At 45.2% G+C, this 27,547-nt stretch overlaps 1 protein-coding gene across 10 annotated transcripts in view; it reads right to left on the reverse strand.

Annotated features, from left to right (window-relative positions):
* The window catches only part of LOC106587075 (neuron navigator 2), a 332,866-nt gene that overhangs the window by 71,689 nt on the left and 233,630 nt on the right, over nucleotides 1–27,547 (reverse strand). For 6 of the 10 annotated variants that reach the window (XM_014175004.2, XM_014174998.2, XM_014174997.2 and 3 more), the window contains 5 exons: nucleotides 24,683–24,735; nucleotides 9,746–9,818; nucleotides 9,279–9,531; nucleotides 8,973–9,029; nucleotides 6,572–6,705 (listed from right to left, as the gene is read on the reverse strand). In XM_014175004.2, coding sequence (XP_014030479.2) covers nucleotides 6,572–6,705; nucleotides 8,973–9,029; nucleotides 9,279–9,531; nucleotides 9,746–9,818; nucleotides 24,683–24,735 — 570 coding nt within the window. Of the gene's footprint in view, nucleotides 1–2,938; nucleotides 3,044–6,571; nucleotides 6,706–8,972; nucleotides 9,030–9,278; nucleotides 9,532–9,745; nucleotides 9,819–24,682; nucleotides 24,736–27,547 lie in introns of those variants that run through there. The other 4 variants (XM_045708751.1, XM_045708752.1, XM_014175002.2 and 1 more) reach the window with 2 other exon arrangements.

The raw sequence follows: 27,547 nt of genomic DNA on the forward strand, positions 1-27,547 counted from the left end.
GTGTGTATCGTGTTCGTTCGTATATTAAAAGCAAAGATGAACACTAACTCCGCTGCACCTTGGTCTACTTCCACAGACAGCCGTTACAGGTATGACGCTGCAAGCTTGGCACACCTGTATTTAGGGAGTTTCTCCCATTCTTCTCTGCAGATCCTCTCAAGCTCTGTCTGGGGTGGCAGCGTAGCCTAGTGGTTAGAGCGTTGGACTAGTAACTGAAAGGTTGCAAGATTGAATCCCTGAGCTGACAAGGTACAAAATCTGTCGTTCTGCCCTTGAACAAGGCAGTTAACCCACTGTTAACCCAATAGCGTCGCTGCACAGCTATTTTCAGGTCTCTGCAGAGATGTCCGATCGGGTCCAAGCTCAGACTCTGGCTGGGCCACTCAAAGACATTCAGAGACTTGTCCCGAAGCCACTCCTGCGTCGTCTTGGCTGTGTGCTTAGGGTCGCTGTCTTGTTGTAAGGTGAACCTTCGCCCCAGTCTGAGGTCCTGAGCACTCTGGAGCAGGTTTTCTGACTAGTCTCTCAGTCCCTGCCGCTGTAAAACATCCCCAAAGCATGATGCTGCCACTACCATGCTTCACCGTAGGAATGGTGCTAGGTTTGGCCAAAGAGTTCAATCTTGGTTTCATCATACATACATCATCGTGTATGTATGTGTGTTTCACTTTGTCTGTTCCACTTCGTCTATATGTGCCAGTACCAAGTGTACAATACAAACGTCCTCAACGTGTGTGTGCAGCATGTCTGTACGTGCGTGCATGTGCGCGGGCGCATGCGCATGTCAGAGACATGTTTGTTCAGCACAGCCACTTCAAAAGGCCCGTGGTTTCCCCACAGCGTGTAATGGCTTAACCTCGTCCCAAACTAAACCCGGGCAAACACGGTCAAGACCTCAACGCAACCGAACGCAAAAACAAGCTTAAACGCATTAGAGGGGCTAGCATCGGCCGACACTGTGTAGCCCTCTTGACCGCTTTCACGGTCAAGTCTAAACATAAAACCATGACTGAGCCTGGGGGGGGGGGGGGAAGCAGTATCATACTTATAGACACTGTATACAGTTTAGAATGACGCGCAGCCTAAACATATGATGATGAATGTGTCCAGATTCAGGAAGAGCCTTTTTTTTTTTAGCAACATACAGTAAGGTACTGTATGATACTTATAGAAATAGCTGAGGCGTATTTCCAAGGCTGCCCAGAGAGCAACCATTCTTAGCCATACACAGTTGTCTTGCCGGAAAAACCCTCAAAATAAATAAATAAATAGACCGCTAAAAGTGAATTGTCGTTTTTTTTTTGTTGCTTATACGTTCAATTGCTCAGTTTAACCCGAGTATCATTTAATATAGGCGACTTCTATTAAGGAGTACAATAAGTCATTTGTTTCAACTGCTTACTCATATCCCCAAGTGGGACAGTCAGTCTTTATTTGGAGTGAAACTTTTAAAAGTTCCTCCACATGAACACACTCAAATAGAGAGGCTACAGCTCATGGGCTGGCCATTCATTCAGCACTGTCTGCACTGTCCGTACACTTTCATGCATGCATGCACACCACGCACGCACACACACATACAAGAGTAAGCACCCACACGCACGTTCGCATAGAACGCACATACACAACATACTCTCTCTCTTTCAATTCAATTCAAAGGGCTTTGTTGGCATGGGAAACATATGTTTACATAGATAATAAACAAAAGTGAAATAAATAATAATAAAAAAAATGAACAGTAAACATTACACTCACAAAAATTACAAAAGAATAGAGACATTTCAAACGTTATATTATGTCGACATACAGTGTTGCAACGATGTGCAAATTGTTCAAGTACAAAAGAAATGTGAAATGTCTACCTTATTAATTCATATTATCTCTTCGTGTATTTTGGAACGCTTAACGCTTTGTGTGTTCCTTACGAGAATTAGAAAAAGCACTGTGGTCTTCCATATTCTGCTTCTTGCCCGTTGTTAATTTGTCCACGTGAAATGGGTTTCTCGGTTTTCTGAACATATTCAGAACTATCTGAACCTAGACTTCAGAGACTTTGACTTGATTCCTTTGGAAATGAATCTCTTTAGCCAGCAGCAGCAAACAAGTCAGATTTGTTCTGAGTGTAGACTACTGAATGATAGATAGGTTGTAGTTGAGGGTCACTCTGTGCTTTTAGTTAAGTTTAACTCTTGCCATTGCCTTCTACACTACTGATTTCTATGTCGTACTATAAATACACACATCTGTAATGTCAGGACTCTGACTGGGCCACTCCAGCAGCCGTATTTTCTTCTGTTGAAGCCATTCTGTTGTTGATTTACTTCTGAGTTGTATTTGCAATGGTGTTTGTTCCTCACCGGTTGCCCTTTTCTTGTGGCAACAGGTCACATCTCTCTCTCTCTCTCTCTCTCTCTCTCTCGCTGCTGTCACCTTGAGTTAATGTAAAGCATAAGAGGAAGGCCAACTGTATGCTCATGTCTCTCTACTGTCTAAAACAGGATGGTACCAGTGACATGTTTTCCATTCTACTGTCAGCACCACTGACACAGAACAGTCCAGACAATAGAACTGGATGTTTTTACTGAGCCTTAGCATCTTCAGCATTTTATTTCAAGGTAGTAAATCACTGACTGTTCCCGCTAATAAACGTGTTGCTAATTTGGTACAGTAAAGCTTACGAAGTAAAATGTTGTATTAAAACAGTATATCGTTCAAAAAAATAAAAACACACAAACTAATCACAAAATGTGAAATATGACTGAGTCAGATCCTGTGTCCGGTCACTAGGTAACAGACCAGGACCAATGGTACTATATGTCTGGGTCGAATTCCAACTGTCATACAAATCGCACATTGACGTAATGTATGATTTGGGAGAAAGCTAGTTTCAGCACCTAGTGAGGCTAAGAGGAGAGCGGTGAAAAGATAGATGACAAACCTCAGGAGTGCTGTTGTATCACTGTCCCAGTAGAGTAGAGACCAAAAGAAGCTGAGAGCAGAAGCCAGGGTCCCAAACTCTGACAGACGTTCCACAGAGTGCAGCCTGAGTGGAACTGTTGTGCAGGAGTGAGTTGGGTAAAGGGGGGAGGGATTTGGCAGACACTCAACAGGGAAGGCAGGGGGTTAGGGCGATGATTCCAAACCCTCCTCCCCTCCCTACCTGCCGTCTGTCCCTCTGCACCCTTCACATCACTCTCTCTCTCTCTCTCTCACACACACACACACACACACACCACCCTCTCTTTCTCTCTTCTCTCCTCTCCATCTCTCTCTCTTTCCCCTCCATCTCTCCTGCCGCCATCGTTCATACAGTCTAACACAGGGTAATGAGTGAAGACAAACACAGTGAGTCTAGAAACAACCCCAGTAGACCAGCTGAGTGGTGACAACAGCGCAGAGAGGCTACATAAAACCTCTAACTAAATACACAGTCGAAACAGATTCACCATGGCTAAACACAGCCGAAAATAGAGGCGCATTAAGTCAATACAGTAAACAGAGTGTCAGTCTATCTGAATACAGTGACAGTAGATAGACACCAGTCACACTGTAATAGCCATAGAAATATAATTCTACTTCTATGGTAACAGCCCCTGGGTGCTGTAGAGAATGTACAACTTGAGTTCAATGAGAAGACGAGGCCGTGTAATAGCAAGGTTCACACAGGGGTCAAACTAATAAAAAACAAACTCAGCTGAGTATCATTTTAACCATGTTTTTTTTTTCTTCTGTAGGAATAATGCCATTCTTGTCTCACCCCAGAAAGTGTGTCCCGAATAACGATTGATTGAATTTTGATTTGTGTGACTACACACTAACGCGTACGCTAATAAATCGGGAAGCGGGTACAGGGAGTGAATATTTAATGATGAATAGAACATAGTACAAAACAAGAAACATAAAGGCAGAAACAATATTGCCTGAGGAAAGAACCAAGGGGAATGACAGATATAGGGGAGGTAATCAGGAAGGTCATGGAGTCCAGGTGAGTATCATGAGGCACAGGTGCACTTAACGCTGGTGGCAGGTGTGTGTAATGATGAGACAACTGGCGACGTGACAGTACCCCCTCCCTGACGCTCGGCTCCAGCCGCCGGATGGCACCGTCCAGAGGAATGGTCCCGGGCCACCCCCAGGTGGTAAGGTTAGGCAACAACACATCTGCCACGCTGATCCTCAACACTGGGCCCCCTCAGAAGTGTGTACTTAGTCCCCTCCTGTACTCCCTGTTCACCTATGACTGCGTGGCCAAACACAACTCCAACACCATCATTAAGTTTGCTGACGACACAGCAGTGGTAGGCCTGATCACCGACAACGGTGAGACAACCTATAGGGAGGAGGTCAGAGAACTGGCAGTATGGTGCCAGGACAACAACCGGTCGCTTCTGCTGAGGTGCGGAAACCTGTAGAGCCGGCTGAGGAGCGGGAACCTGACGAGCCAGCTGAGGCATGGGAGCCTGACGAGCCGGCTGAGGCATGGGAGCCTGACGAGCCGGCTGAGGCATGGGAGGCTGACGAGCCAGCTGAGGCATGGGAGGCTGACGAGCCGGCTGAGGCATGGGAGGCTGACGAGCCGGCTGAGGCATGGGAGCCTGACGAGCCGGCTGAGGCATGGGAGGCTGACGAGCCGGCTGAGGCATGGGAGGCTGACGAGCCGGCTGAGGCATGGGAGGCTGACGAGCCGGCTGAGGCATGGGAGGCTGACGAGCCGGCTGAGGCAAGGCTGACGAGCCGGCTGAGGCATGGGAGGCTGACGAGCCGGCTGAGGCATGGGAGGCTGACGAGCCGGCTGAGGCATGGGAGGCTGACGAGCCGGCTGAGGCATGGGAGAATGACGAGCCGGCTAAGGCATCCCCAGTTGCTTTGGCAGCGGCACTTGGACCCGACGTCTGTTGCTTCCCCTTGGTGAGGCGCTATTCTTTAACGTGTACGCTAATAATCAGGAAGCAAGTACAGGGAGTGAATATTTAATAATAAATAGAACATAGTACAAAACAAGAAACACGAACAGCGTACAGACATGAAACAGAAACAGAGTCAATATTGCCTGAGGAAAGAACCAGGGGGAGTGACAAATATAGGGGAGGTAATCAGGAAGGTGATAGAGTCCAGGTGAGTGTCATGAGGCGCAGGTGCGCGTAACGACGGTGGCAGGTGTGCGTAATGATGAGACAACTGGCGAAGCTGAGCGCCGCAGAAGGGGGAGCGGGGGTAAACGTGACACACACCAACAAGACGCAGGCCAAGCAATGGTAATTGATTTAGGTAATTGATTCAGGGCACATCATATGACATAAAGAATGGGGGCCTGGAGATGCTAAACGTGTTTAAGTTAATTAAAGGTCAATTACAGTGAGACGAGCAGACTTTTGCGTGCCATTAACCAGAGGACAAAATGTCATGATCGCCACAGCCCTAGTCATAGGTCCTCCTGCTATAGGCAAGCACCTTTGAGGTTAGACAGAGCACAGTGCATAGCGGTCATACCAGCTAAAGGTCATGGTAACCTTTATAGCGCAACACTAAATCTAACACACACCTCTATAAATCACACACTGTCACCTCACCTTGTAACCCATGTCAATGTCATTTAGCGAGGAGACATGCAGCACACACACTCTCTATAGGTCAGTGTCACGTGCATACACGCGCACAAACGAATGAACGCAGGCACGCACACACACACACAAACACACACGCACGCACGCACAAACACACATAGTGTTTCGACTGTCCTCGCAATACGCAGTACTGAAGCTTGTACTGTTCATTTCTGTATCCATAAAGCTCCCTTAGCCAAGATAGAAGAATCACATGACCAGCCAGATAAATAGGTGAAGCATCTGGCAACCATAAATCATATCTAGTTTGACTCATAACATTGTCGATCTAACGAATAACCTTTGATGCCCTCAACATGGGTAACAAAGACGAATACTCTATTTCATGGCCCAACTCACACACATCGTAGTAAAGCGCTTCAGCACTGACGCGGCGCATCGTGGGTGGAAGAGGGTGTCTGCACTCAGGGACCTGTATCCACAGAGTGTCTCAGAGTAGGAGTGCTGATCTGGAATCAGTTTAGCCTTTCATATCACAATGAATAATATGATATGGACAGATCTTAAATCAGCACCCTTGCTGTAATATGAGACGCTTTGTGGATAGGCCTTGATCTATTCTGAGAAAGGGTGACTCCTATGGCCTCCCACACTATAACGGCTTGATTAGGGTAGCTGCTATACTCACAGACATCATCATCCACATCATGACCAGGACAGACTGTCAGCGTTTAATGACTTGGCAGGTGGTTTAGACATTTGGTCCTTTATGACTGTGCATGTGTCTGGAATTCAACCTTGAGCAATATGGCCCACTCAAAGCCTAATCCATGACTCGAAATACCATCAAGACGTGTGTGTGTGTGTGTGTACATACATTGATCGTATATCGAGTCATGGATCAGGCTTTGAGTGGGCCATATTGACCCCCGGTTGAATTCCAGACACATGCACAGTCATAAAAGGTGTGTGTGTGTGTGAGTGTGCGTGTGTGAGGACGGACGTACCTTTGTGCAGGTGAGCGGCTGGTTTGGTCTTGTCTGTGAAGCCCTGACTGCGCCGGTTGCCGGCGGCCCCAACCGACCCGCGTGGTGTGATGTCACTGCCAGCAGTGGACACCCTCGCACTAGGGCCTGGAAGTCTGAGAGACAGAGAGAGAGAGAGACAGAGAGAGAGAGAGAGAGAGCGCAATAGAGCATTTACACTCAATGGCACAAGCAGCAAGGTTTAGGCAATACATTCATTAAAACATTCCAATATTTTCCCGCCTATCTGTAACCCCATATTATTAGCTAATCTCCTGTGTAGCCATAGCCAGGAGTCAAAGTCAGCATTCTACACTCTATTCCAGCCGGGTCTGTCTCTCACAGAGGCCTATAAATTGCTAATCCAGCATTAGTGGAGGAAACATAATTCTGTGGCTGTTCGACATTGGTCTGATAAATAGATTATGACCGGTAGTTCAATACCGGTGTGAAACATCGCAACTCTTATTTCCTTCTTGCCACTGATTGAGTGGCCTTTAAAAAATATATATATATAAAAAAGAGAGGAAAAAGAGGGGAAAAAAAGAAGAAAAAAATGAATTTCCTTAACATGACCAAGTAGGACTGCATGGGCTTGTTAGTGGGAGAATAGGTCTAACTCAGACTGCTGTTAGCCCGTGAATGAACTGTCTTATGAATTAAACTGATGTCTGGGCTATAAGAAGTCATTATTAAGTTCCTGTCTGACAATAAAGACTGTGACGACATGAGCGTGCTGAAATGAACACATTGAAAATGTTAGTGTATAAACAATAGATTTTTATTTGTTATTTTATATCCATTTACAGACAGTTCTATTTAAAGGGACTTAAAGTCGACTTACTTGCGATGCAGACATTTTACGTACGGGGGATGCTGGGAATCAGACCCACTATTCTGGCATTGGAAGAACCGTGCTCTACCAACTGAGCTGCAAAATGTAATACACGATTTAACTCTGAGGGAGATATTAAGTCACAGGCTTCACTGCTAGCCTATTCCTGATATACACTGTTTACGATTCACTGATGAAAAGTGTTCTGTCCGTTCTCGTTCAGGATGTGGCCACATTAAATCGTAATCGTGAAATGATCCTAATGTCACCTGTGCTCCCCTTGGCTGCACATCAAGACAGTTTTCATTCAAGTCGAGAAAGTAAGAAAATAAAACAATTCAGATGAAAAGGAAAAGCAGGGGAGGAGAAACGCATTACAATCTGAAAAGGAGAGAGAAAAACACCATTCCAGATATTGAATGTATTTACGCCCAGCTGAATATTAACCTGCAGTTACACATGCTGACCAGAGGGTGGGGCTATTGCATTGTTTTTGAGGTACATTTTGACAGAGCAGGTGCAAAAACTACCAGGGATGAACAGCATGCACTCTCCACCTGGTCGGCAAAAAGCGGATGCTCCCTGTTTTCATGTATACAGTATATTCAACCTAACTTCTGTTGCCCCTGGAAAAACGGATGCGGGGACTCCGTTCAGGCATCTCTCTATGGCTGCTCTGTTGGGTTTAGGCAGCATGCAACAACACATCCTCCATTTACCTTCGTTTTAACGCAGTCATTTAGTTCAGAAAAACAGTGAACATGCTTGTGAAACAAAGTTCATGGCCATCATTCATAAAGCATCTCAGAGTAGGAGTGTTAATCTCGGATTCGGTCCTTCCTTTTGAGACTTATATATAAAAAGGCTAAACTGCTCCTAGGTCAGTACACCTACTTTATGACACTTTATGAATACGGGCCCAGATGAATGTATAAAGTGTGTGACACGTCACCGAATAAACATTATCGCACAGTACACAGTACAGTAGTAGTAGGATAGTGGTAGTGGCCTATCCTATCCGTTATCGTAACATCCAACCGAATTCAAGCCATCCACTCCTCCATCTCAGTTAACTATTAGGGCCACACTCGCAGTGAGACGCGCTCTCTCGTCAGACGCGCTCTCTCACATTCATGCGTGCGCGCACACGCGGCCCACACTCACATCATACGAGCACGCGCACAGGTTATCCAGAGGTCCCTCACAGCCCATTAAGCAGATATGCCAAATGAGGCGTGACGCCGGAGTCGGACAGGACTTTCCAAAATGGAGTCCCCCTCTCTTCAAAACTCATGCCGAGTAGAATAGCCGTTTCAGGTAGAAGTTGCCCTTACCACAGATCTAGGATCACATTAATACACCCTCTATAGTAACCATAGCATGTTGACAAAGATCTGACCCTGTATCCGTTGTTATGGACAACTTCTACCTGCTCTGGAAACGGTGAGGGAAGGGGGAGGATTAGAAGATGAGGAGGAGGAGTGGAGGAGGAAGATGCAGGACCACAAAGAAGAGAGAGCGAGAAAGAGGGAGAGAAAAAGAGCTGACCTAGAGGACTTTTTCTGACCGAGGGAAAACTGGAGCAGTTTACTCTGACACCCATCCCTAGAGGAGAGAGAGAAAGACAGAGAAGGAGAGCGATATGGAAGACGAGAGAGAGAAAGGATCATTTTACATTTGCAGACGGACTGGAGCTAAGACACCCGGAAAGAGAGAGGAAATAAGACAGAGACGACAAATTGAACACCGATGACATCGGCAAGAGGGAAAGAGGGAAGACGTCTTAAATTCGTAGTATTATGGAACTACATCTGCCCAGAATGCATCAGTGTAGCGGTGATCCAACAGGCTTACCTGGACTGCATCTCGACCTGTGCTGTTTTCTGGGCTGCTTGTGCTGTGGGGGCCGGAGTCTCATGCGCAGCGGGGGCAGGGTGTCTGCTGAGCTGGGCAGGGGCGCTGGTCTGCTGGCTCAGGGGAGGATGAGGGGTCTGTGCCTGGGACTTAAGGTGGGGCTGGGAGTACTGGCGGTGGGCCTGCTGCTGCTTGTAGCGAGACAGGCTGAAGAAGAGGCCCAGAATGGCCTTCAGATTCCCATTGCGGATCTCTGCGTAACGGAGCGCAGGGGAGAGAGGTAAATAAACAGACAGGGAGAGAGAGAGAGAGAGAAAGAGATGAAGAGGTAGGAAGAAGGAGAGAGAGAGAGAGATGAGATACAGAGAGGAAAGTAAGCTACAAGCTCACTACACAATATTCTAGCCACTACAGTCAGCCAGTGTATTCTCAGCAGGTGTGTGTGACTGGTGAGTGTGAGTGTTTACCTTCTGCAGACAGACCCTGTATGTTGACTCCCTTGGCTACCAGGAAACTGAGGCAGGCATCAATGTTCTCAATCTGGAGGAGAAGAAGAGAGAGAGAGAGAGAGAGACACAGAGAACTCAAAACGGGTGCTTCTGAATTTACATTCAGACTGAACTCAACTCAGCGCACAGTCATAACGCACATAAGCAGTTATCAGCAGCCTGCTCAGAAATAGCAATCACAAACACATTGCCAGCCGTGGAGTTTAGTGACGTGTTTACAGGGATTGACTTCGCAGAGCGCCGACCTGAGTAAGGTGAGTGGATCGTTTAATGACATAGCCTAGTCAAAGCAGTATTCAAATAAGCCAGACGTACACCACTCCTGGAGTACCTTAGACGAACGAAGCGTTCTACTTTGACCCTGTTACTAAGATACCGGCCAATGGAACCACATCGACCCAGCTGTGCTGAGCTGTCAACAATCGACAGCCAGGTGATATGATTGGTAGACAGAATTAGCTACGGGTCAGGTGACCCTATTTCGATACAGCCCATTGGCTGCACATGTCGTCACCAGGTGAACCAAATCGAATGGAGTAATCGAATGACATCATCGATAAAAAAAAAGGGGGGGAGAACAAAGGTTGTCAGCGGTCGGGTTCAGGTGAACAAACAGGGAGTGACTGAGCAGTATACCAATTGATTCTTACACCACAGCCAGCTGTCACTTTCACTGTTCATACTGTTGAGGGGCGGCCATTTTGACTATACCCTTGACCGTTCAATCAGGGAACCTTCGTCAAAACGGAATCTGTCTTACGCTATATACCGAGGCATATTGAATCACCGCCATCGGTAATAGCCAGCACACACCCTAGTAATACACTTCAGTAGTACATTTTCCACCAAAGCACTTACTACAAGCCACTCTGAAAACAGGTCGAACATTGTCCCTGCAAACTGTACACACCCGATGCTATAAGCAGACCTAGAATACATAAACAGCTTACTGAAATAGAAGCAATCACAATTACCTTCTATTAGTGTGAATTGGGTTTCAACTGAGCAGAGTTCAGAGTTTCCATTTAGGAACATAACATCGTACTTTATAGAAAACGAACTAAAATAACACTACCTATTCAATACATTAATAGCAATATCCTCCTTCTAGCCCTATGATTCTAGATCAGACATGTCAATGACGTCACATGACGAAACAGAAGCAGACTCCAGATCAGTGAGTGAGCTGTAACGGCAGTCTGGCCCCTCTGTCATCTCTGTGACCCGCTGACCCCAGAGCAGCTGTTATAGGGTGACACATGCTGGAGGGTCAGGGAGCACACAGACTGAGAACCAGGAGGAATTTAGACCAGGCTCTGCTCGCTACAAAGTTAAAATATCCCCCACTCACTAAAATACCCTGTCTTTTTAAATACCCCAGACCCAAATGCCTCCATCGCCTCACTGAACTACCCACCAGCCACCCTGAAATACCGCCCAGACCCTAGCTTAACTAAGATACCCCTCCTCTTAAATGTCACCATCTTCCTTGTGATATACCCATACACAGGCAGGTACTCATGCGCACACACACACACACACACACACACACACACACACACACACACACACACACACACACACACACACACACACACACACACACACACACACACACATCAACACTACTAAAATACTGCCCTGACCCCCTTCTCTGATATACCTTTGACCCAAATACCCCTGGTACTGAGGGGGTTAAAAATAAGATGCTTCTGGCTAAATAAACACACCTGCTGAGAGATCAGTGCTCATACATTTTAGAAAACATATTTCATCTGTATTCAAACAGGGGACCGATTCCTAATTTCAACTTTAGCAATTCCAGTGTAGTGCGGGAAAAGTGAGAAATCATCCAACTGTTGGAATAGAAAATCAAACGAGGGAGACACAGGTGCTTTGACAACGAGTTCTCTCCTTTAAACACAACTGCCTATCTACCACTCCTCCTCTCGCACTTGTCCACTTTTTCCCCCGCTCTCCTATCTTCCCCTCATCCTGTCCTGTCCTCTCTTCTGGTATCTCCACTCCTTTCTCTCCTCTATTCTGATCGGGCAGTGCTCCTCTCATCAACGATGTGCATGATTAATAGACCTCGAGTAAATACAGTCTGGTTATTCATTAGAATGTAATAAAGCCACTGAGCCAATAGGTGTTGTGCCTAGCTTTGACGTCATGGGGACAACACACGTAACCCTGATGGAGTATATACAGTTCAAGTCGGAAGTTTACATACACTTAGGTTGGAGTCACTAAAACTCGCTTTTCAACCACTCCACAAATTTCTTGTTAACAAACTATAGTTTGGGCAAATCGGTTAGGACATCTACTTCGCGCATGACACAAGTAATATTTCCAACAATTATTTACAGACAGATTATTTCACTTATAATTCACTGTATCACAATTCCAGTAGGTCAAAAGTTTACATACACTAAGTTGACTGTGCCTTTAAACAGCTTGGAAAATTCCAGAAAATGATGTCATGGCTTTAGAAGCTTCTGATAGGCTAATTGACATCATTTGAGTCAATTGGAGGTGTACCTGTGGATGTATTTCAAGGCCTACCTTCAAACTCATTGTCTCTTTGCTTGACATCATTGGAAAATCAAAAGTAATCAGCCAAGACCTCAGAATTTTTTTTTAGACCTTCACAAGTCTGGTTCATCCTTGGGAGCAATTTCCAAATGCCTGAAGGTACCACGTTCATCTGTACAAACAATAGTATGCAAGTACAAACACCATGGGACCACGCAGCCGCCATACCGCTCAGGAAGGAGACGCGTTCTGTCTCCTAGAGATTAACATACTTTGGTGCGAAAAGTGCAAATCAATCCCAGAACAACAGCAAAGGACCTTGTGAAGATGCTGGAGGAAACAGGTGCAAAAGTATCTATATCCACAGTAAAACGAGTCCTATATCAACGTAACCTGAAAGGACGCTCAGCAAGGAAGAAGCCACTGTTCCAAAACCGGCATAAAAAGACAGACTACGGTTTGCAACTGCACATGGGGACAAAGATCTTATTTTTTGGAGTAATGTCCTCTGGTTTGATGAAACAAAAATAGAACTGTTTGGCCATAATAACCATCGTTATGTTTGGAGGAAAAAGCGGGACGCTTGCAAGCCGAAGAACACCATCCCAACCGTGAAGCACGGGGGTGGCAGCATCATGTTGTGGGGGTGCTTTGCTGCAGGGGGGACTGGTGCACTTCACAAAATAGATGGCATCATGATGATGGAAAATTATGTGGATATATTGAAGCAACATCTCAAGACATCAGTCAGGAAGTTAAAGCTTGGTCGCTTGGGTCTTCCAAATGGACAATGACCCCAAGCATACTTCCAAAGTTTTGGCAAAATGGCTTAAAGACAACAAAGTCAAGGTATTGGAGTGGCCATCACAAAGCCCTGACCTCAGTCCTATAGAACATTTGTGGGCAGAACTGAAAAAGCGTGTGCGAGCAAGGAGGCCTACAAACCTGACTCAGTTACAGAATGGGCCAAAATTCACCCAACTTATTGTGGGAAGCTTGTGGAAGGCTACCCAAAACGTTTCACCCAAGTTAAACAATTTAAAGGCAATGCTACCAAATACTAATTGAGTGTATGTAAACTTCTGACCCACTGGGAATGTGATGAAAGAAATAAAAGCTGAAATAAGTAATTCTCTCTACTATTATTCTGGCATTTCACATTCTTAAAATAAAGTGGTGATCCTAATCTAAGACTTTAGATTTTTACTAGGATTAAATGTCAGGAATTGTGAAAAACTGTGTTTAAATGTATTTGGCTAAGGTGTATGTAAACTTCCGACTTCAACTGTAAGTCTCTCCCTCTCCACCCTATACACTAAACACACACTAGACATGTCACAGACGTGTCACAGACATGTCACAGCCACAGACAATCTAACCCTGCAGGTAGATTGAACACTGGACAGAAGTAGTACTGAAATTACACTGCACCTGAATAACTTGCAATCCCACATTTTTTAGAAACACGCCCAGTTATATGGCCACCTAGGAAGCAACAGTAATTAGATCATTAAATCAACAATAATGACAAATTACACTGCCTAAAAATAACCATATTATTACTAAATAATACAAAATACCAACCGTCGTCATAGCAAAATACTACTTTCAAAACCAAGATACAATTCTAATATGTCCATAGAGTTTCCTCTTACCTAGAAAGTTCCCTGAACCTGTCTTGATGGCATGAACACAGCAAATACAGTATCACACTAACCACTGTTCTATTGTACTGGGTCTCTCTCTCTCTCAGACACACACACCTCTCTCTAAGGCTGCCATCACATGCTGGGTCTCAGCCAGCTAGCAGCACAGTAGAGCCGGCCCTGCAACTGCCCTAGGAACAAACACTTTCTTACACCACAGAGAATCTATTGTGTGTGTGTGTGTGTGTGTGTGTGTGTGTGTGTGTGTGTGTGTGTGTGTGTGTGTGTGTGTGTGTGTGTGTGTGTGTGTGTGTGTGTGTGTGTGTGTGTGTGTGTGTGTGTGTGTGTGTGTGTGCGCCCCCTCACCGGAAGCTTTGTTTATGTCTTAAGGAATCCTGGCTTGTGGCATGACTGAGTCGGCGCGTGTGCGTTTCTCCTCCCGCCTTTCACTCTCTCAGACAGTTTCACTCTCTGAGACTACCTCACCTGTGAACCAAGGTAACACTAACCCCGTAAATACCTCTCTCGCTTCACAATACCCTTACGTTGTGGTTTTAGAGAGTCAACAACCCTGTAGTCGGTCAACACAACGCATAACACAACTTTAACATACAGTCGTGTCCAAAAGTTTTGAGAATGACACAAATATTAATTCCCACAAAGTTTGCTGCTTGCTTCGGTGTCTTTAGATATTTTTGTCAGATCTTACTATGGAATACTGAAGTATAATTACAAGCATTTCATAAGTGTCAAAGGCTTTTATTGACAATTACATGAAGTTGATGCAAAGAGTTCATATTTGCAGTGTTGACCCTTCTTTTTCAAGACCTCTGCAATCCGCCCTGGCATGCTGTCAATTAACTTCTGGGCCACATCCTGACTGATGGCAGCCCATTCTTTCATAATCAATGCTTGGAGTTTGTCAGAATTTGTGGGGTTTTGTTTGTCCACCCGCCTCTTGAGGATTGACCACAAGTTCTCAATGGGATTAAGGTCTGGGGAGTTTCCTGGCCATGGACCCAAAATATAGATGTTTTGTTCCCCGAGCCACTTAGTTATTACTTTTGCCTTATGGCAAGGTGCTCCATCATGCTGGAAAAGGCATTGTTCGTCACCAAACTGTTTCTGGATGGTTGGGGAAGTTGCTCTCGGAGGATGTGTTGGTACCATTCTTTATTCATGGCTGTGTTCTTAGGCAGACTTGTGAGTGAGCCCACTCCCTTGGCTGAGAAGCAACCCCACACATGAATGGTCTCAGGGTGCTTTACTGTTGGCATGACACAGGACTGATGGTAGCGCTCACCTTGTCTTCTCCGGACAAGCTTTTTTTCCGGATGCCCCAAACAATCGGAAAGGGGATTCATCAGAGAAAATGACTTTACCCCAGTCCTCAGCAGTCCAATCCCTGTACTTTTTGCAGAATATCAGTCTGTCCCTGATGTTTTCCTTGAGAGAAGTGGCTTCTTTGCTGCCCTTCTTGACACCAGGCCATCCTCCAAAAGTCTTCGCCTCACTGCGCTGCTGCCATTCCTGAGCAAGCTCTGTACTGGTGGTGACCCAATCCTACAGCTGAAACAACTTTAGGAGATGGTCCTGGCGCTTGCTGGACTTTCTTGGGCGCCCTGAAGCATTCTTCACAACAATTGAACCGCTCTCCTTGAAGTTCTTGATGATCCGATAAATAGTTGATTTAGGTGCAATCTTACTGGCAGCAATATCCTTGCCCGTGAAGCCCTTTTTGTGCAAAGCAATGATGACGGCATGTGTTTCCTTGCAGGAAACCATGGTTGACAGAGGAAGAACAATGATTCCAAGCACCACCCTCCTTTTGAAGCTTCCAGTCTGTCATTCGAACTCAATCAGCATGACAGAGTGATCTCCAGCCTTGTCCTTGTCAACACTCACATGATGTCAGCTGGTCCTTTTGTGGCAGGGCTGAAATGCAGTGGAAATGTTTTTTGGGGATTCAGTTCATCTGTATGGCAAAGAGGGACTTTGCAATGAATTGCAATTCATCTAATCACTCTTCATAACATTCTGGAGTATATGCAAATTGCCATCATACAAACTGAGGCAGCAGACTTTGTGAAACTCTATATTTGTGTCATTCTCAAAACTTTTGGCCACGACTGTACTGTACCTCCTGATGTAATTCAACTAGACAGTTTCATAGTGTTACACAACTACCTTCTTTGAAAGCTGGTAGTACTGGTGTCCAAGTGGCAAGTAACCCAACACACAAAAAAACAAACCAATAGCACCAATACTACAGTACTTTACAGTGAAACAATCAAACTAAATACAGTCTAGATACAGCAGAGGACACAGAGCGACAAGAAATTAGGTAAATATACAATTCTCTAACCGCAGAGAAGGTGAGGAGGAGAGAGGGATGACAGGAGGAGCGCTAACCCAAATAGAGGCTCCAGCCGATACCTCGTGGTCAAACGGGTGACACTCTTCCATACGGGGTTGCCTAGCAACACTACGCAGCACTGTACCTGTGATTGCTCTGCACTCGCATCTGATTACATGGAGTTCGGCCAGCTGATACAAGTAGGTATCACACTCACACACACGTGCACATGTATGCAGGAACGCACGCACGCAAGCACACACACACACACACGTTGTCTGAAGGAGGTATCCCCCTAGCTGTCACACACCCTGATTACACGTCAACTTCAGACAGAATCCCGCTTGTGGTATCCTGCTTCCCCTATTCACCTGTGGGGACTCACATTATCGATCAATACAATCTATATGATCATATACTATGTGAATATAGTAGTCATATAACCTATGAACGACCATGGCCTTTAGTACTGAACCGTTGGGACACGGAAGGTACGCTGTATATAACATCATACACTTAAAGTCAAACGAGGTTTAGTCAGGCTTACAGCTGTCATGGCCTTGAGTGGCACCTGAAGGTGAAACACGGGTTGACGTGGAGAACTGACAACGCCTTGATGTAAAGGAGGAAACGCCATTTGACGTTGTCTGAGGGCTTATGAAGCCTCCTAAGGCCTCGTTTTCATCATCCCCATTCAGAGAGGCCTACTGGGAAGACGGGTCTGAACTGGTTTCGACCTGTACGGAGCTAGTAGTAACACTTGTTCCCAGTAGAGGAGAGAAACAGATCTCTCGGGAACTAGAGCCAAACTGAGGGCGAAACAGGAAGTTGGAAATAAAACATTGTGACCCAGAAACACGACACACACAGCAATTAAACAATACACAGCAATAAATCTACCCGAACAACAGAGCAGTGTGTGTGTGTGTGTGTGTGTGTGTGTGTGTGTGTGTGTGTGTGTGTGTGTGTGACACAAATGTATCCCTCCACAGTAAGAAGTAGGCCTCTGACAGACCTAAAGCACTTCAGGGAATATGTGAGTGGGGTGCAGTAGCGGGAGCGTCCTGTGTGGTTTTAGCACCTCTGTGTCACCACTACCCCAATGACAGCATGTCACTGCGAAAGCTACGGTTATTTCCTGGGTGGCAAGGGTATGAGACTGGGAGGGGCTAGCGGTAAAAGGGGTGCTTGTGTGTGTGTGAGGGCCACAGTTGTAAAAACAACTATCCCCCACTCGTCTGAAACACTGAGCAAGATGGTGATAAAAAGGCGCTATATCACTCCATTATATGTCCTAAGCTTGTTTACATGTTTGCCGGTTTAAAACAAGAGGTTAAGGGTAGAGTTGTTAATTGCCAGAAGCTTTTCAGGGTTTTGAATGCAGCTTTCCCACAGCAATCAAGTCAAGTGTTGTTAATGGAGCTCTCAGTGTGTCCTGGGTGTTGAGTGGCCGGCTAACAGGGAAAGTGTGTGTGTGTTTTCACTCTGTATTAAAATCCACAAAGACATGTGCGTAATGACTGGTTGCACCTGCCTCCAGCACTGCTCGAGCGCTTCAGTTTCAGCTGAAGAGCTCACACATGCACGCTGCACACGACACAACAGTGGTGACACACGAACACACGCACCCCCATCAAATATCTCTCAGCTCAGGCCAAACAGAGAAACCCACACACACACACACACACACACACACACACACACTTAAACACACAGCGTCAGCCCGCCGTCTCTTCCACCTCTCGCTGTAAAATGCTAACAGTGGGAGTCAGTGGTAAGCTAAGAGAGGTTTTAGAGAAGGTTCTAATCACTGTACAGAACAAAGACACAGAGAGGAACAGAGACACAGAGAGGAACAGAGACACAGAGAGGAACAGAGACCAGAGAGGAACAGAGATCAGAGAGGAACAGAGACCAGAGAGGAACAGAGACACAGAGAGGAACAGAAACACAGAGAGGAACAGAGACCAGAGAGGAACAGAGACACAGAGAGGAACAGAGACACAGAGAGGAACAGAGACACAGAGAGGAACAGAGACACAGAGAGGAACAGAGACCAGAGAGGAACAGAGACCAGAGAGGAACAGAGACACAGAGAGGAACAGAGACACAGAGAGGAACAGAGACACAGAGAGGAACAGAGACACAGAGAGGAACAGAGACACAGAGAGGAACAGAGACCAGAGAGGAACAGAGACACAGAGAGGAACAGAGACCAGAGAGGAACAGAGACACAGAGAGGAACAGAGACACAGAGAGGAACAGAGACACAGAGAGGAACAGAGACACAGAGAGGAACAGAGACACAGAGAGGAACAGAGACACAGAGAGGAACAGAGACCAGAGAGGGACAGAGACCAGAGAGGAACAGAGACACAGAGAGGAACAGGGAACAGAGACCAGAGAGGAACAGAGACACAGAGAGGAACAGAGACACAGAGAGGAACAGAGACACAGAGAGGAACAGAGACACAGAGAGGAACAGAGACCAGAGAGGGACAGAGACCAGAGAGGAACAGAGACACAGAGAGGAACAGAGACACAGAGAGGTACTGAGACCCAGAGAGGAACAGAGACACAGAGAGGAACAGAAACACAGAGAGGAACAGAGACACAGAGAGGAACAGAGACACAGAGAGGAACAGAGACACAGAGAGGAACAGAGACACAGAGAGGAACAGAGACACAGAGAGGAACAGAGACCAGAGAGGGACAGAGACCAGAGAGGAACAGAGACACAGAGAGGAACAGAGACACAGAGAGGAACAGAGACCAGAGAGGGACAGAGACCAGAGAGGGACTACAGAGACCAGAGAGGGACTACAGAGACCAGAGAGGGACTACAGAGACCAGAGAGGGACTACAGAGACCAGAGAGGGACTACAGAGACAAGAGGCAGCCTGGAGCGTCTCAATTACTGGCGACTGGAGGGCACTATCAACCTCTAATTGATAGTGGAGACGCAGAGAGAACCGGCTGACTGACTGATTCATGTGTGTGTGTGTGTGTGTGTGTGTGTGTGTGTGTGTGTGTGTGTGTGTGTGTGTGTGTGTGTGTGTGTGTGTGTGTGTGTGTGTGTGTGTGTGTGTGTGTGTGTGTGTGTGTGTGTTGGTGGTGGGGGAGGCGCGGTCTGGCTATCAGTCTAAATTAGCCTTCAACTGGCACACTGGCCCAATTTATGTGTCTAACTCTTCTAACTCTAAGATATGTTTATTGTTTGGAGCGTGTCAAGTGCAGTGAAAATAGCATAGCATAAACTCTTGCCTTCAGCCCGGTTTCAAGCTAAGATGCGGGTACTATAAATTTATGGCTGTCCCGACAAAACGAAATCTCGGCCGACCAGAAAGTTGTCTGTTCTTTCCATCAATCGATTGGTCAACATTTTTAAAGGTGTATTTTTCCGTATATAGACACACTCTATGTGTTTTCATAAAATCAATGATATGCACTGAGCTTGTTTGACGCTTTAAGTTTACTATTCGATGAAATAAGACACAAATGACTCAAGAGGGAGCCAGAGATCTAGATAACCAGAAGAAGAAAAAAACTTAACCTGAAACAACCATTCTCCGCCCACTCCTGCTGGCTTTCGCAGATTCTGCCATTGCTCTCCTGAAGTTGTCGGTAATAAGCTACACGAGGAGTCGGCAACCTTTCTCATGTGAAATGCCAATTTATCTTGTAATTTCTACCGATCTGCGTGCCAGTTATGGTTTTCATATACACATGTTCGTGGAACAGTTTCATTTAATTTATATTAGCGTCTTCATATCTCAAAATCGTTACCATGTAGTTAATCAAAATTCTATCCAAATCTAACTGAAAATGATACAAACCTAAAAAGTGACTTCTATTGCCATTACCAACTATGTAAAAAAAAATAGCCTACATAAAGCCAACGAACAAAAACATTGCAGCCTGCAAGTAGAAAATATCCGCACAAAAAAAAACGTATCCTATAAAATCACATTGGCTACGCATGGCCTGTCTGCAACGAACTTGAAACATTGTATAAAATATTCTGGGCCCTCAGAGTGGTGCTCGGGACAGACACAGCTGTTGGCTATTTGCGCAAGGGATAAGAAGCATTGCTTGACTTGGGCAGGAGCTCACCGGAGCTGAGTACCGGCACCTCAAATGTTCTACTGCTTGAGCTCCTGTTCCACTTAGAGAAAATTAGCTCAAAAGTAATGTGGAGCTCCTGCACCTAAATATAAACAGTACCAGCACGCAAAATGATGACCGGAACCTACTTCAGTCCAAGTCAAGCACTGATTAGAAGTAATCAGGTTGGCCTGCTCCACAGCTCATTAGTGGTGGTGCTTTAAGCCAATCAGAAATACTATCAGATCCCAAAATGGGCACATTTATACAGTGTATTCACGCCTTGACTTTTTCCTAATTTTGTTACGTTACAGCCTTATTCTAAAAATTAATTTTCCTCATCAATCTACACACAATACCCCATAATGACAAAGCAAAAACTGTTTTTTTTTAATTCTTTGCTCATTTATTCAAAATAAAAAACGGAAATATCACATTTACATAAGTATTCAGACCCTTAACTCAGTACTTTGTTGAAGCACCTTTGGCAGCAATTATAGCCTCGAGTGTTATTGGGTACGTCGCTATAAGCTTGGCACACCTGTATTTGGGAGTTTCTCCCATTCTTCTCTGCAGATCCTCTCAAGCTCTGTAATGTTGGATGGGGAGCGTTGCTGCACAGCTATTTTCAGGTCTCTCCAGAGATGTCCGATCGGGTCCAAGCTCAGACTCTGGCTGGGCCACTCAAGGACATTCAGAGACTTGTCTCGAAGCCAGGGGCAGAAATCCCGGGGGACGGGGGGACACGACCCCCCCATCCTGGGGAAAATATGATTTGTCCCCCTCAATATATCACTGAAACATAACTATGTAATTTAAATAATATTAATAATACGCAATGAAAGCAATTGTGCTGATTATAGACACTTAATAGCGCGTTTTTAAGTTTCAAAAGATTGCGACCCCCCCCACCCTTTGCCTCACAATGGTTTGATCCACTGCCAGTTCCTTAGTTGGCAAGGTAACAGAGGGGTCGTATCTACTGTCTGAAAGGCACTCAATGAACGTAACTGACGTGAGGTTAATCCAGTTAATCGCGCACACACACTAGCTGAATATGCAGAGCTAGCGCACAAATATTAACTATTAAGCTAGCTAGTACCTATTCCATTTATGTGGCCTCGTCAAAGATGGAATCTTTGCTATCGTCAATTTATTCCAAGATCAGCATGCAGATGATGTAAATTAGTGCTTCAAAGTTCCTGTGATAAGGTTAGCGATAAACTGAAGTCCAAACTGAACAGAACTACACTCTCTTCTACCATTGTCTTAAATATATTTAATGGTCTCGTTGCAAAAGCTAAATTGTCGCAAGGGAACTTTTATTTATTTATTTTATTTCACCTTTATTTAACCCGGGTAGCAAAGATTATAGCAAACACCACTGAAACGGAATTGGTGCTCGCTAGCTTTGCAAATTCAGCTATTGTTGGAAGCCAGCCAATATGAAACAAACTATTAAAATTACAAAAGGTTGCAGCATATGTTGTGTAAATGGTGAACTCATACAGCTGTCAACTCTTGTCATTTTAATCCGTTTCACATTTGCTAGCTACCTTTTAGATCGAAGCCCAAATAGAATGATAAAAGATAAGATGATAGAAGCCCATCTCCTACTGTAAATAACCTACACACTGTGTGTGTGTGTAGCCAGCCAGCCAGCCAGGTAGAAAAATGGCAGAAAAATAAAAGACGGACATCAGAGTATTTTTCAGTACACCAAAACGCAAAGTAAGAACCCTAGTAGCCTAATATCTCAAAGACTAGTTGATAAAATGTTCATAAGAAAGAAATGAAATTCTAATGGAAATGTTTCACAATGATGTCATTAGGCAGAGCAGGCAACAGATGGCACACAGACAGCAGAGTTGGGGACAGATATGCAGGGACAGACTGGCAGAGACAGGGAGTCTCAGGTAAGTTTGTTGAGTCTTTGGCAACATTATGAAAGGTTCTCAATTTTTTTTACTTGTAAAATAGGAACATAATTGGAAAATGCCATGGATACCCCCAGTCTCAACTTAAACTGGTGACTGAACTAAGATTTGTTAAAGGCAATGGTATTGCTGTTGTGATTAGTTGTGTAGTTTTGGGTACCGGTAGTTAGGAGTACGGCAAACACCTTATTTCTTTGGTTCCTCAATATACATTTACCATATTACAATGTAGGCTATGTGTTACAGCACTACTTTTGGTGTCCCCCTCAGGAATTGCTCTTGAGAAAATTTCATGTAATTGTCCCCCCCAAAGTTGATATCAGATTTTCGCCCCTGCCCGAAGCCACTCCTGCTTCGTCTTGGCTGTGTGCTTAGGGTCATTGTCTTGTTGGAAGGTGAACCTTCACCCCAGTCTGAGGTCCTGAGTGCTCTGGAGCAGGTTTTCATCAAGGATCTCTCTGTACTTTGCTTCCTTCATCTTTGCCACGATCCTGACTCGTCTCTCAGTCCCTGCTGCTGAAAAACATCCCCACAGCATGATGCTGCCACCACCATGCTTCACCGTAAGGATGGTGCCAGGTTTCCTCCAGACGTGACGCTTGGCATTCAGGCCAAAGAGTTCAATCTTGGTTTCATCAGACCAGAGAATGCTGTTTCTCATGGTCTGAGAGTCTTTAGGTGCCTTTTGGCAAACTCCAAGTGGGCTGTCATGTGCCTTTTACTGAGGAGTGGCTTTTGTCTGGCCACTCTACCATAAAGGCCTGATTGGTGGAGTGCTGCAGAGATAGTTGTCCTTCTGGAAGGTTCTCCCATCTCCACAGAGGAACTCTGGAGCTCCGTCAGAGTGACCATCAGGTTCTTGGTCACCTCCCTGACCAAGGCCCTTCTCCCCCGATTGCTCAGTTTGGCCAGGCGGCCAGCTCTAGGAAGAGTGTTGATGGTTCCAAACATCTTCCATTTAAGAATGATGGAGGCCACTGTGTTCTTGGGGACCTTCAATGCTGCAAAAAATTTTTGGTACCCTTCCTCAGATCTGTGCCTCAACACAATCCTGTCTCGGAGCTCTACGGACAATTCCTTCGACCTCATGGCTTGTTTTTTGCTCTGACATGCACTGTTAACTGTGGGACAGGTGGGTGCCTTTCCAAATCATGTACAATCAATTGAATTTAACACTGGTGGACTCTAATCAATCCAATCTCCAATCTCAAGGATGATTAATGGAAACAGGATGCACCTGAGCTCCATTTCCAGTCTCATAGCAAAGGGTCTGAATACTTATGTAAATAAGGTATTTCTGTTTTTTATTTTTAATACATTTGCAAAAATGTCTAAAAACCTGTTTTCACTTTATCACTATAGAGTAATGTGTGTAGATTGATGAGGGGAAAAAAAGATTTAATCCATTTTAGAATAAGGCTGTAACGTAACAGAATGTGGAAAAAGTCATGGGCTCTGAATACTTTCCGAAGGCACTGTATATATATATTTGCTACAGGTCGACTAAAGAAATCTTGGTCGACCAACAGCCTATCGACCAAACAATCGACCAGTCGACTACTTGTGGTCAGCCCATTCAAATTAGACATTCTTTCAAATGCCCACCCCTAATAAACACATATATAAACGCGGCCACAGATACACTCTCTCTCCCTCTCTCACTCATGTGTTCTAATGTTAAACTGCCACAACAAACCACAATAAACACAGAAATGAATATACAGTAGAACTAAGCCTTTGCCTGGGAGAAGAGTACGCTTGCCAAAGCCCTCTCCAAAAGGGAATCCTTATACAGTAGCCACAGCCATTACAACATCGCCCTGCTAACGTTTTTACTGTCATCGTAACTTGAATTCTCCATCTGGATTTTGTCCCCTTGGATAACATAAGTGGAGTTTTTATTTCTAGTGGTAATGTGACGAAGCGAGCTTGGTTCTCTTCCAGACACCAAACCTCAGTCTCTGGTTCTTCAAAGTGAGAGCCAATGGCCTGTCTACAGGCCAGACGTTTTATAAAGACTGACCGCGAAGCCACACATTTCAAAATAACAGGAGTAATACCCATAACCATTCAATTGGACCAATGTCTTCCGAGACAGAACTGAATTCGAATTCCCTGCTTCAATAAGGCCCCGTACGTACGCACAGCTTATACACGCTCAAGTACACGCGCACGTCTGAGTTAACACACAAACACAGACACTCTACTGTGGTGGACCAAGACATCAAAAGCAACTTTTTTACTTCACACACTCTAACTAACGTTATACTGCCAAACACACAAACCAATAGAAGGAAACCCTAGGAAGGTCACTCACCATCTGAGAACGACTCTTAGGGCAGCCATTGATGTCTTCAATCTTCTCATTGGCTGAAGGAGAGAGAGAGAGAGAGAGAGAGAGAGAGAGGGAGAAGAAAAGAAAAGGTGTTAGTGATACCCCTGGTTCTTCCTCCAGCATGTTCCTACTCAGTGCCAGGGAGAGTGAGTGAGGAGAGCAGGCCTGTGACTGGATGGAGAGGGTCACTGCCCCCTCTTTCTTCTGAGCGATGAAACCCAATCTAGTTATAGCAAATGTGTGTGGGGCCACTAGGGTCCAGGCAGAGTTGGCTGGGCCTCCTTTAGAGGCCCAGCCCACAGCAGCTGAGACAAGGTTGTCCTCTTTCAACACTACAGCCTGGTGGGACCCACTGGGCATCTCCGCCACAGGAACCTACCACCTACTGCAGGAAAATAAAGGGTTATCCCAGTGGGTCCAAACTTTGTGTCAGGTGGATAAACACTCTCACAAACACACATGCACTTGCACATAAACACACCCTGTGGAATGTACACAGAACAAAAAAATATAAACACAACGTGTAAAGTGATGGTCCCGTGTTTCATGAGCTGAAATAAAATATCCCAGAAATGTTCCATGAGCACAAAGAGATTATTTCTCTCAAATGTTGTGCAAATAAATGTGTTTATCTTTGCCAAGATAACGCATCCCCCTGACAGGTGTGGCGTATCAAGAAGCTGATTAAACAGCTTGATCATTACACAGGTGACCCTTGTGCTGGGTACAATAAAAGGCCACTCTACATGTGCAGTTTTGTCACACAACACAATGTCACAGGAATGTCCACCAGAGCTGTTGCCAGAGAATTGAATGTTCATTTCTCTACCATAAGCCACCTCACATGTCGTTTTAGATCATTTGGCAGTACGTCCAACCGGCCTCACAAGCGAAGACCACGTGTATGGCATTGTGTGGGTGAGCGGTTTGCTGATGTCAACCGTTGCGGCGGTGGGGTTATGGTATGGGCAGGCATAAGCTACGGACAACGAACACGATTGCATTTTATCGATGGCAATTTGAATGCACAGAGATACCTTGACAAGATCCTGAGGCCCACTGCGAGGCCCATTTTTTTTTAAAGGTATATGTGACCAACAGAAGCATATCTGTATTCCCAGTCTTGTGAAATCCATAGATTAGGGCCTAATGAATTTATTTCAACTGACTGATTTCCTCATATGAACTGTAACTCAGTAAAATCTTTCACATTTTTGCATGTTGCGTTTATCTTTTTGTTCAGTATATATTAATGACTCTTCTAAACCCTGCCATTAACTGTCATTCGGTCTCCCCTGTTGTCTCCTACCAAAAATAATGTGCTACTGATCCCAGCCAGGTCTCTGACCCTGTGTCACCGTGTCACTGTCCCCCTGCTTCACACCCACTGAGCTGCATGGTCAGATTTCAGTAGCAATTGTCTGGTATGATATTTCCCCCCATCTACATACAGTGAGAGAGAGTGTGCTCCTAATCTCAGCTCGTTACCTGTATAAAAGACACCTGGGAGCCAGAAATCTTTCTGATTGAGAGGGGGTCAAATACTTATTTCCCTCATTAAAATGCAAATCAATTTCTAACATTTTTTGACATGGGTTTTTCTGGATTTTTGTTGTTGTTATTCTGTCTCTCACTGTTCAAATAAACCTACCATTCAAATTATAGACTGATCATTTCTTTGTCAGTGGGCAAACGTACAAAATCAGCAGGGGATCAAATACTTTTTTCCCCCCTCACTGTAGACAGTGGGAAAGGAAACTATGAATGAACTGGTGAATGGGACACTCATATTGGGATTGGAAGAGGGATAGAGCTCAGTTACATGACACCAGGATAGCAGTAGTCAGCTGTGTGTGTGGGGGGGGGTGTCAAAAACAGCACAGCGACATAGCCAGACAGACTTAGTCAATGAGTCAGCTGTAGATGAACTTTGCAATGAACGCCGCCTCTGCTTTACCTCACCTACTTGTGCATGTCAGTGTGTGTGTGCGCGCGCGCGCGCTTGCGTGCATGTTTACAATAGCATGCGCCACTGTTTCTACCCTACACTGTCCCCTAGGGATACAGAGACCGCTGATGGTGAGAAATCACGCTCTCTCTGGGGGCCCTACTATATCAGGGGACGGAAGACAACCCAGTTTGTGTCATAACAGGTCATCGAAGATGCATGCGTACGACAACGTGCATCCTTGATGATGCTCACTATCCAGTGAATGCAGAGATTCAATCTGAGCATCAAAACACAAAAGAAGAAGGGAACAGAGGACTCAGTGTCTCCAAACCCACCCGTCCTGCCGTCGACGCTACAAAAATCCCCAAAAGATCCATCTTCCGCTCGAAAGACCCGCTAGCCTACTCCGACTTTCAGAGAAGTCGCGAGAGAACGGGTGGAATTCATTTTTCAAAACGATTCTGTTTTTCCTTGTTCTCTACTCCAGATTCTAGTCTGAATTCTACGAAGAAGACTCTAGTCTACACAAATGTTCTATGACGTGCGACTGCGATGTGTTCCGTACTTAATGATTCGTATTCCTAATTCTAAGTGTGCTTTACATTAGTATTGTATGATGTTCTGTACACGTTCTTAGATTTGAGGCGGTGTTTCGTATACAAATAAATATAATCTATATTCTCTGATAGAGTTCGACAGAAGTCTGGAAAGCAGAAGAGTGATAAGTCATTGGTGAGATGATGTGACAGCGCTGTAACCTCAGGGCACTGTCTCCCCCCTCTGTCTTCCTTAAAAGATGACAGGGCAGCTTGTGAAGTGGGACAATTACAGGACTAAGGGGAGGGGGCGCATAATGACATTATGTTACAAAACATCCCTCAGTCAAACTTCTCTCT

Source organism: Salmo salar, chromosome ssa26, assembly GCF_905237065.1.
Source record: "Salmo salar chromosome ssa26, Ssal_v3.1, whole genome shotgun sequence".
NCBI lineage: Eukaryota > Metazoa > Chordata > Actinopteri > Salmoniformes > Salmonidae > Salmo > Salmo salar.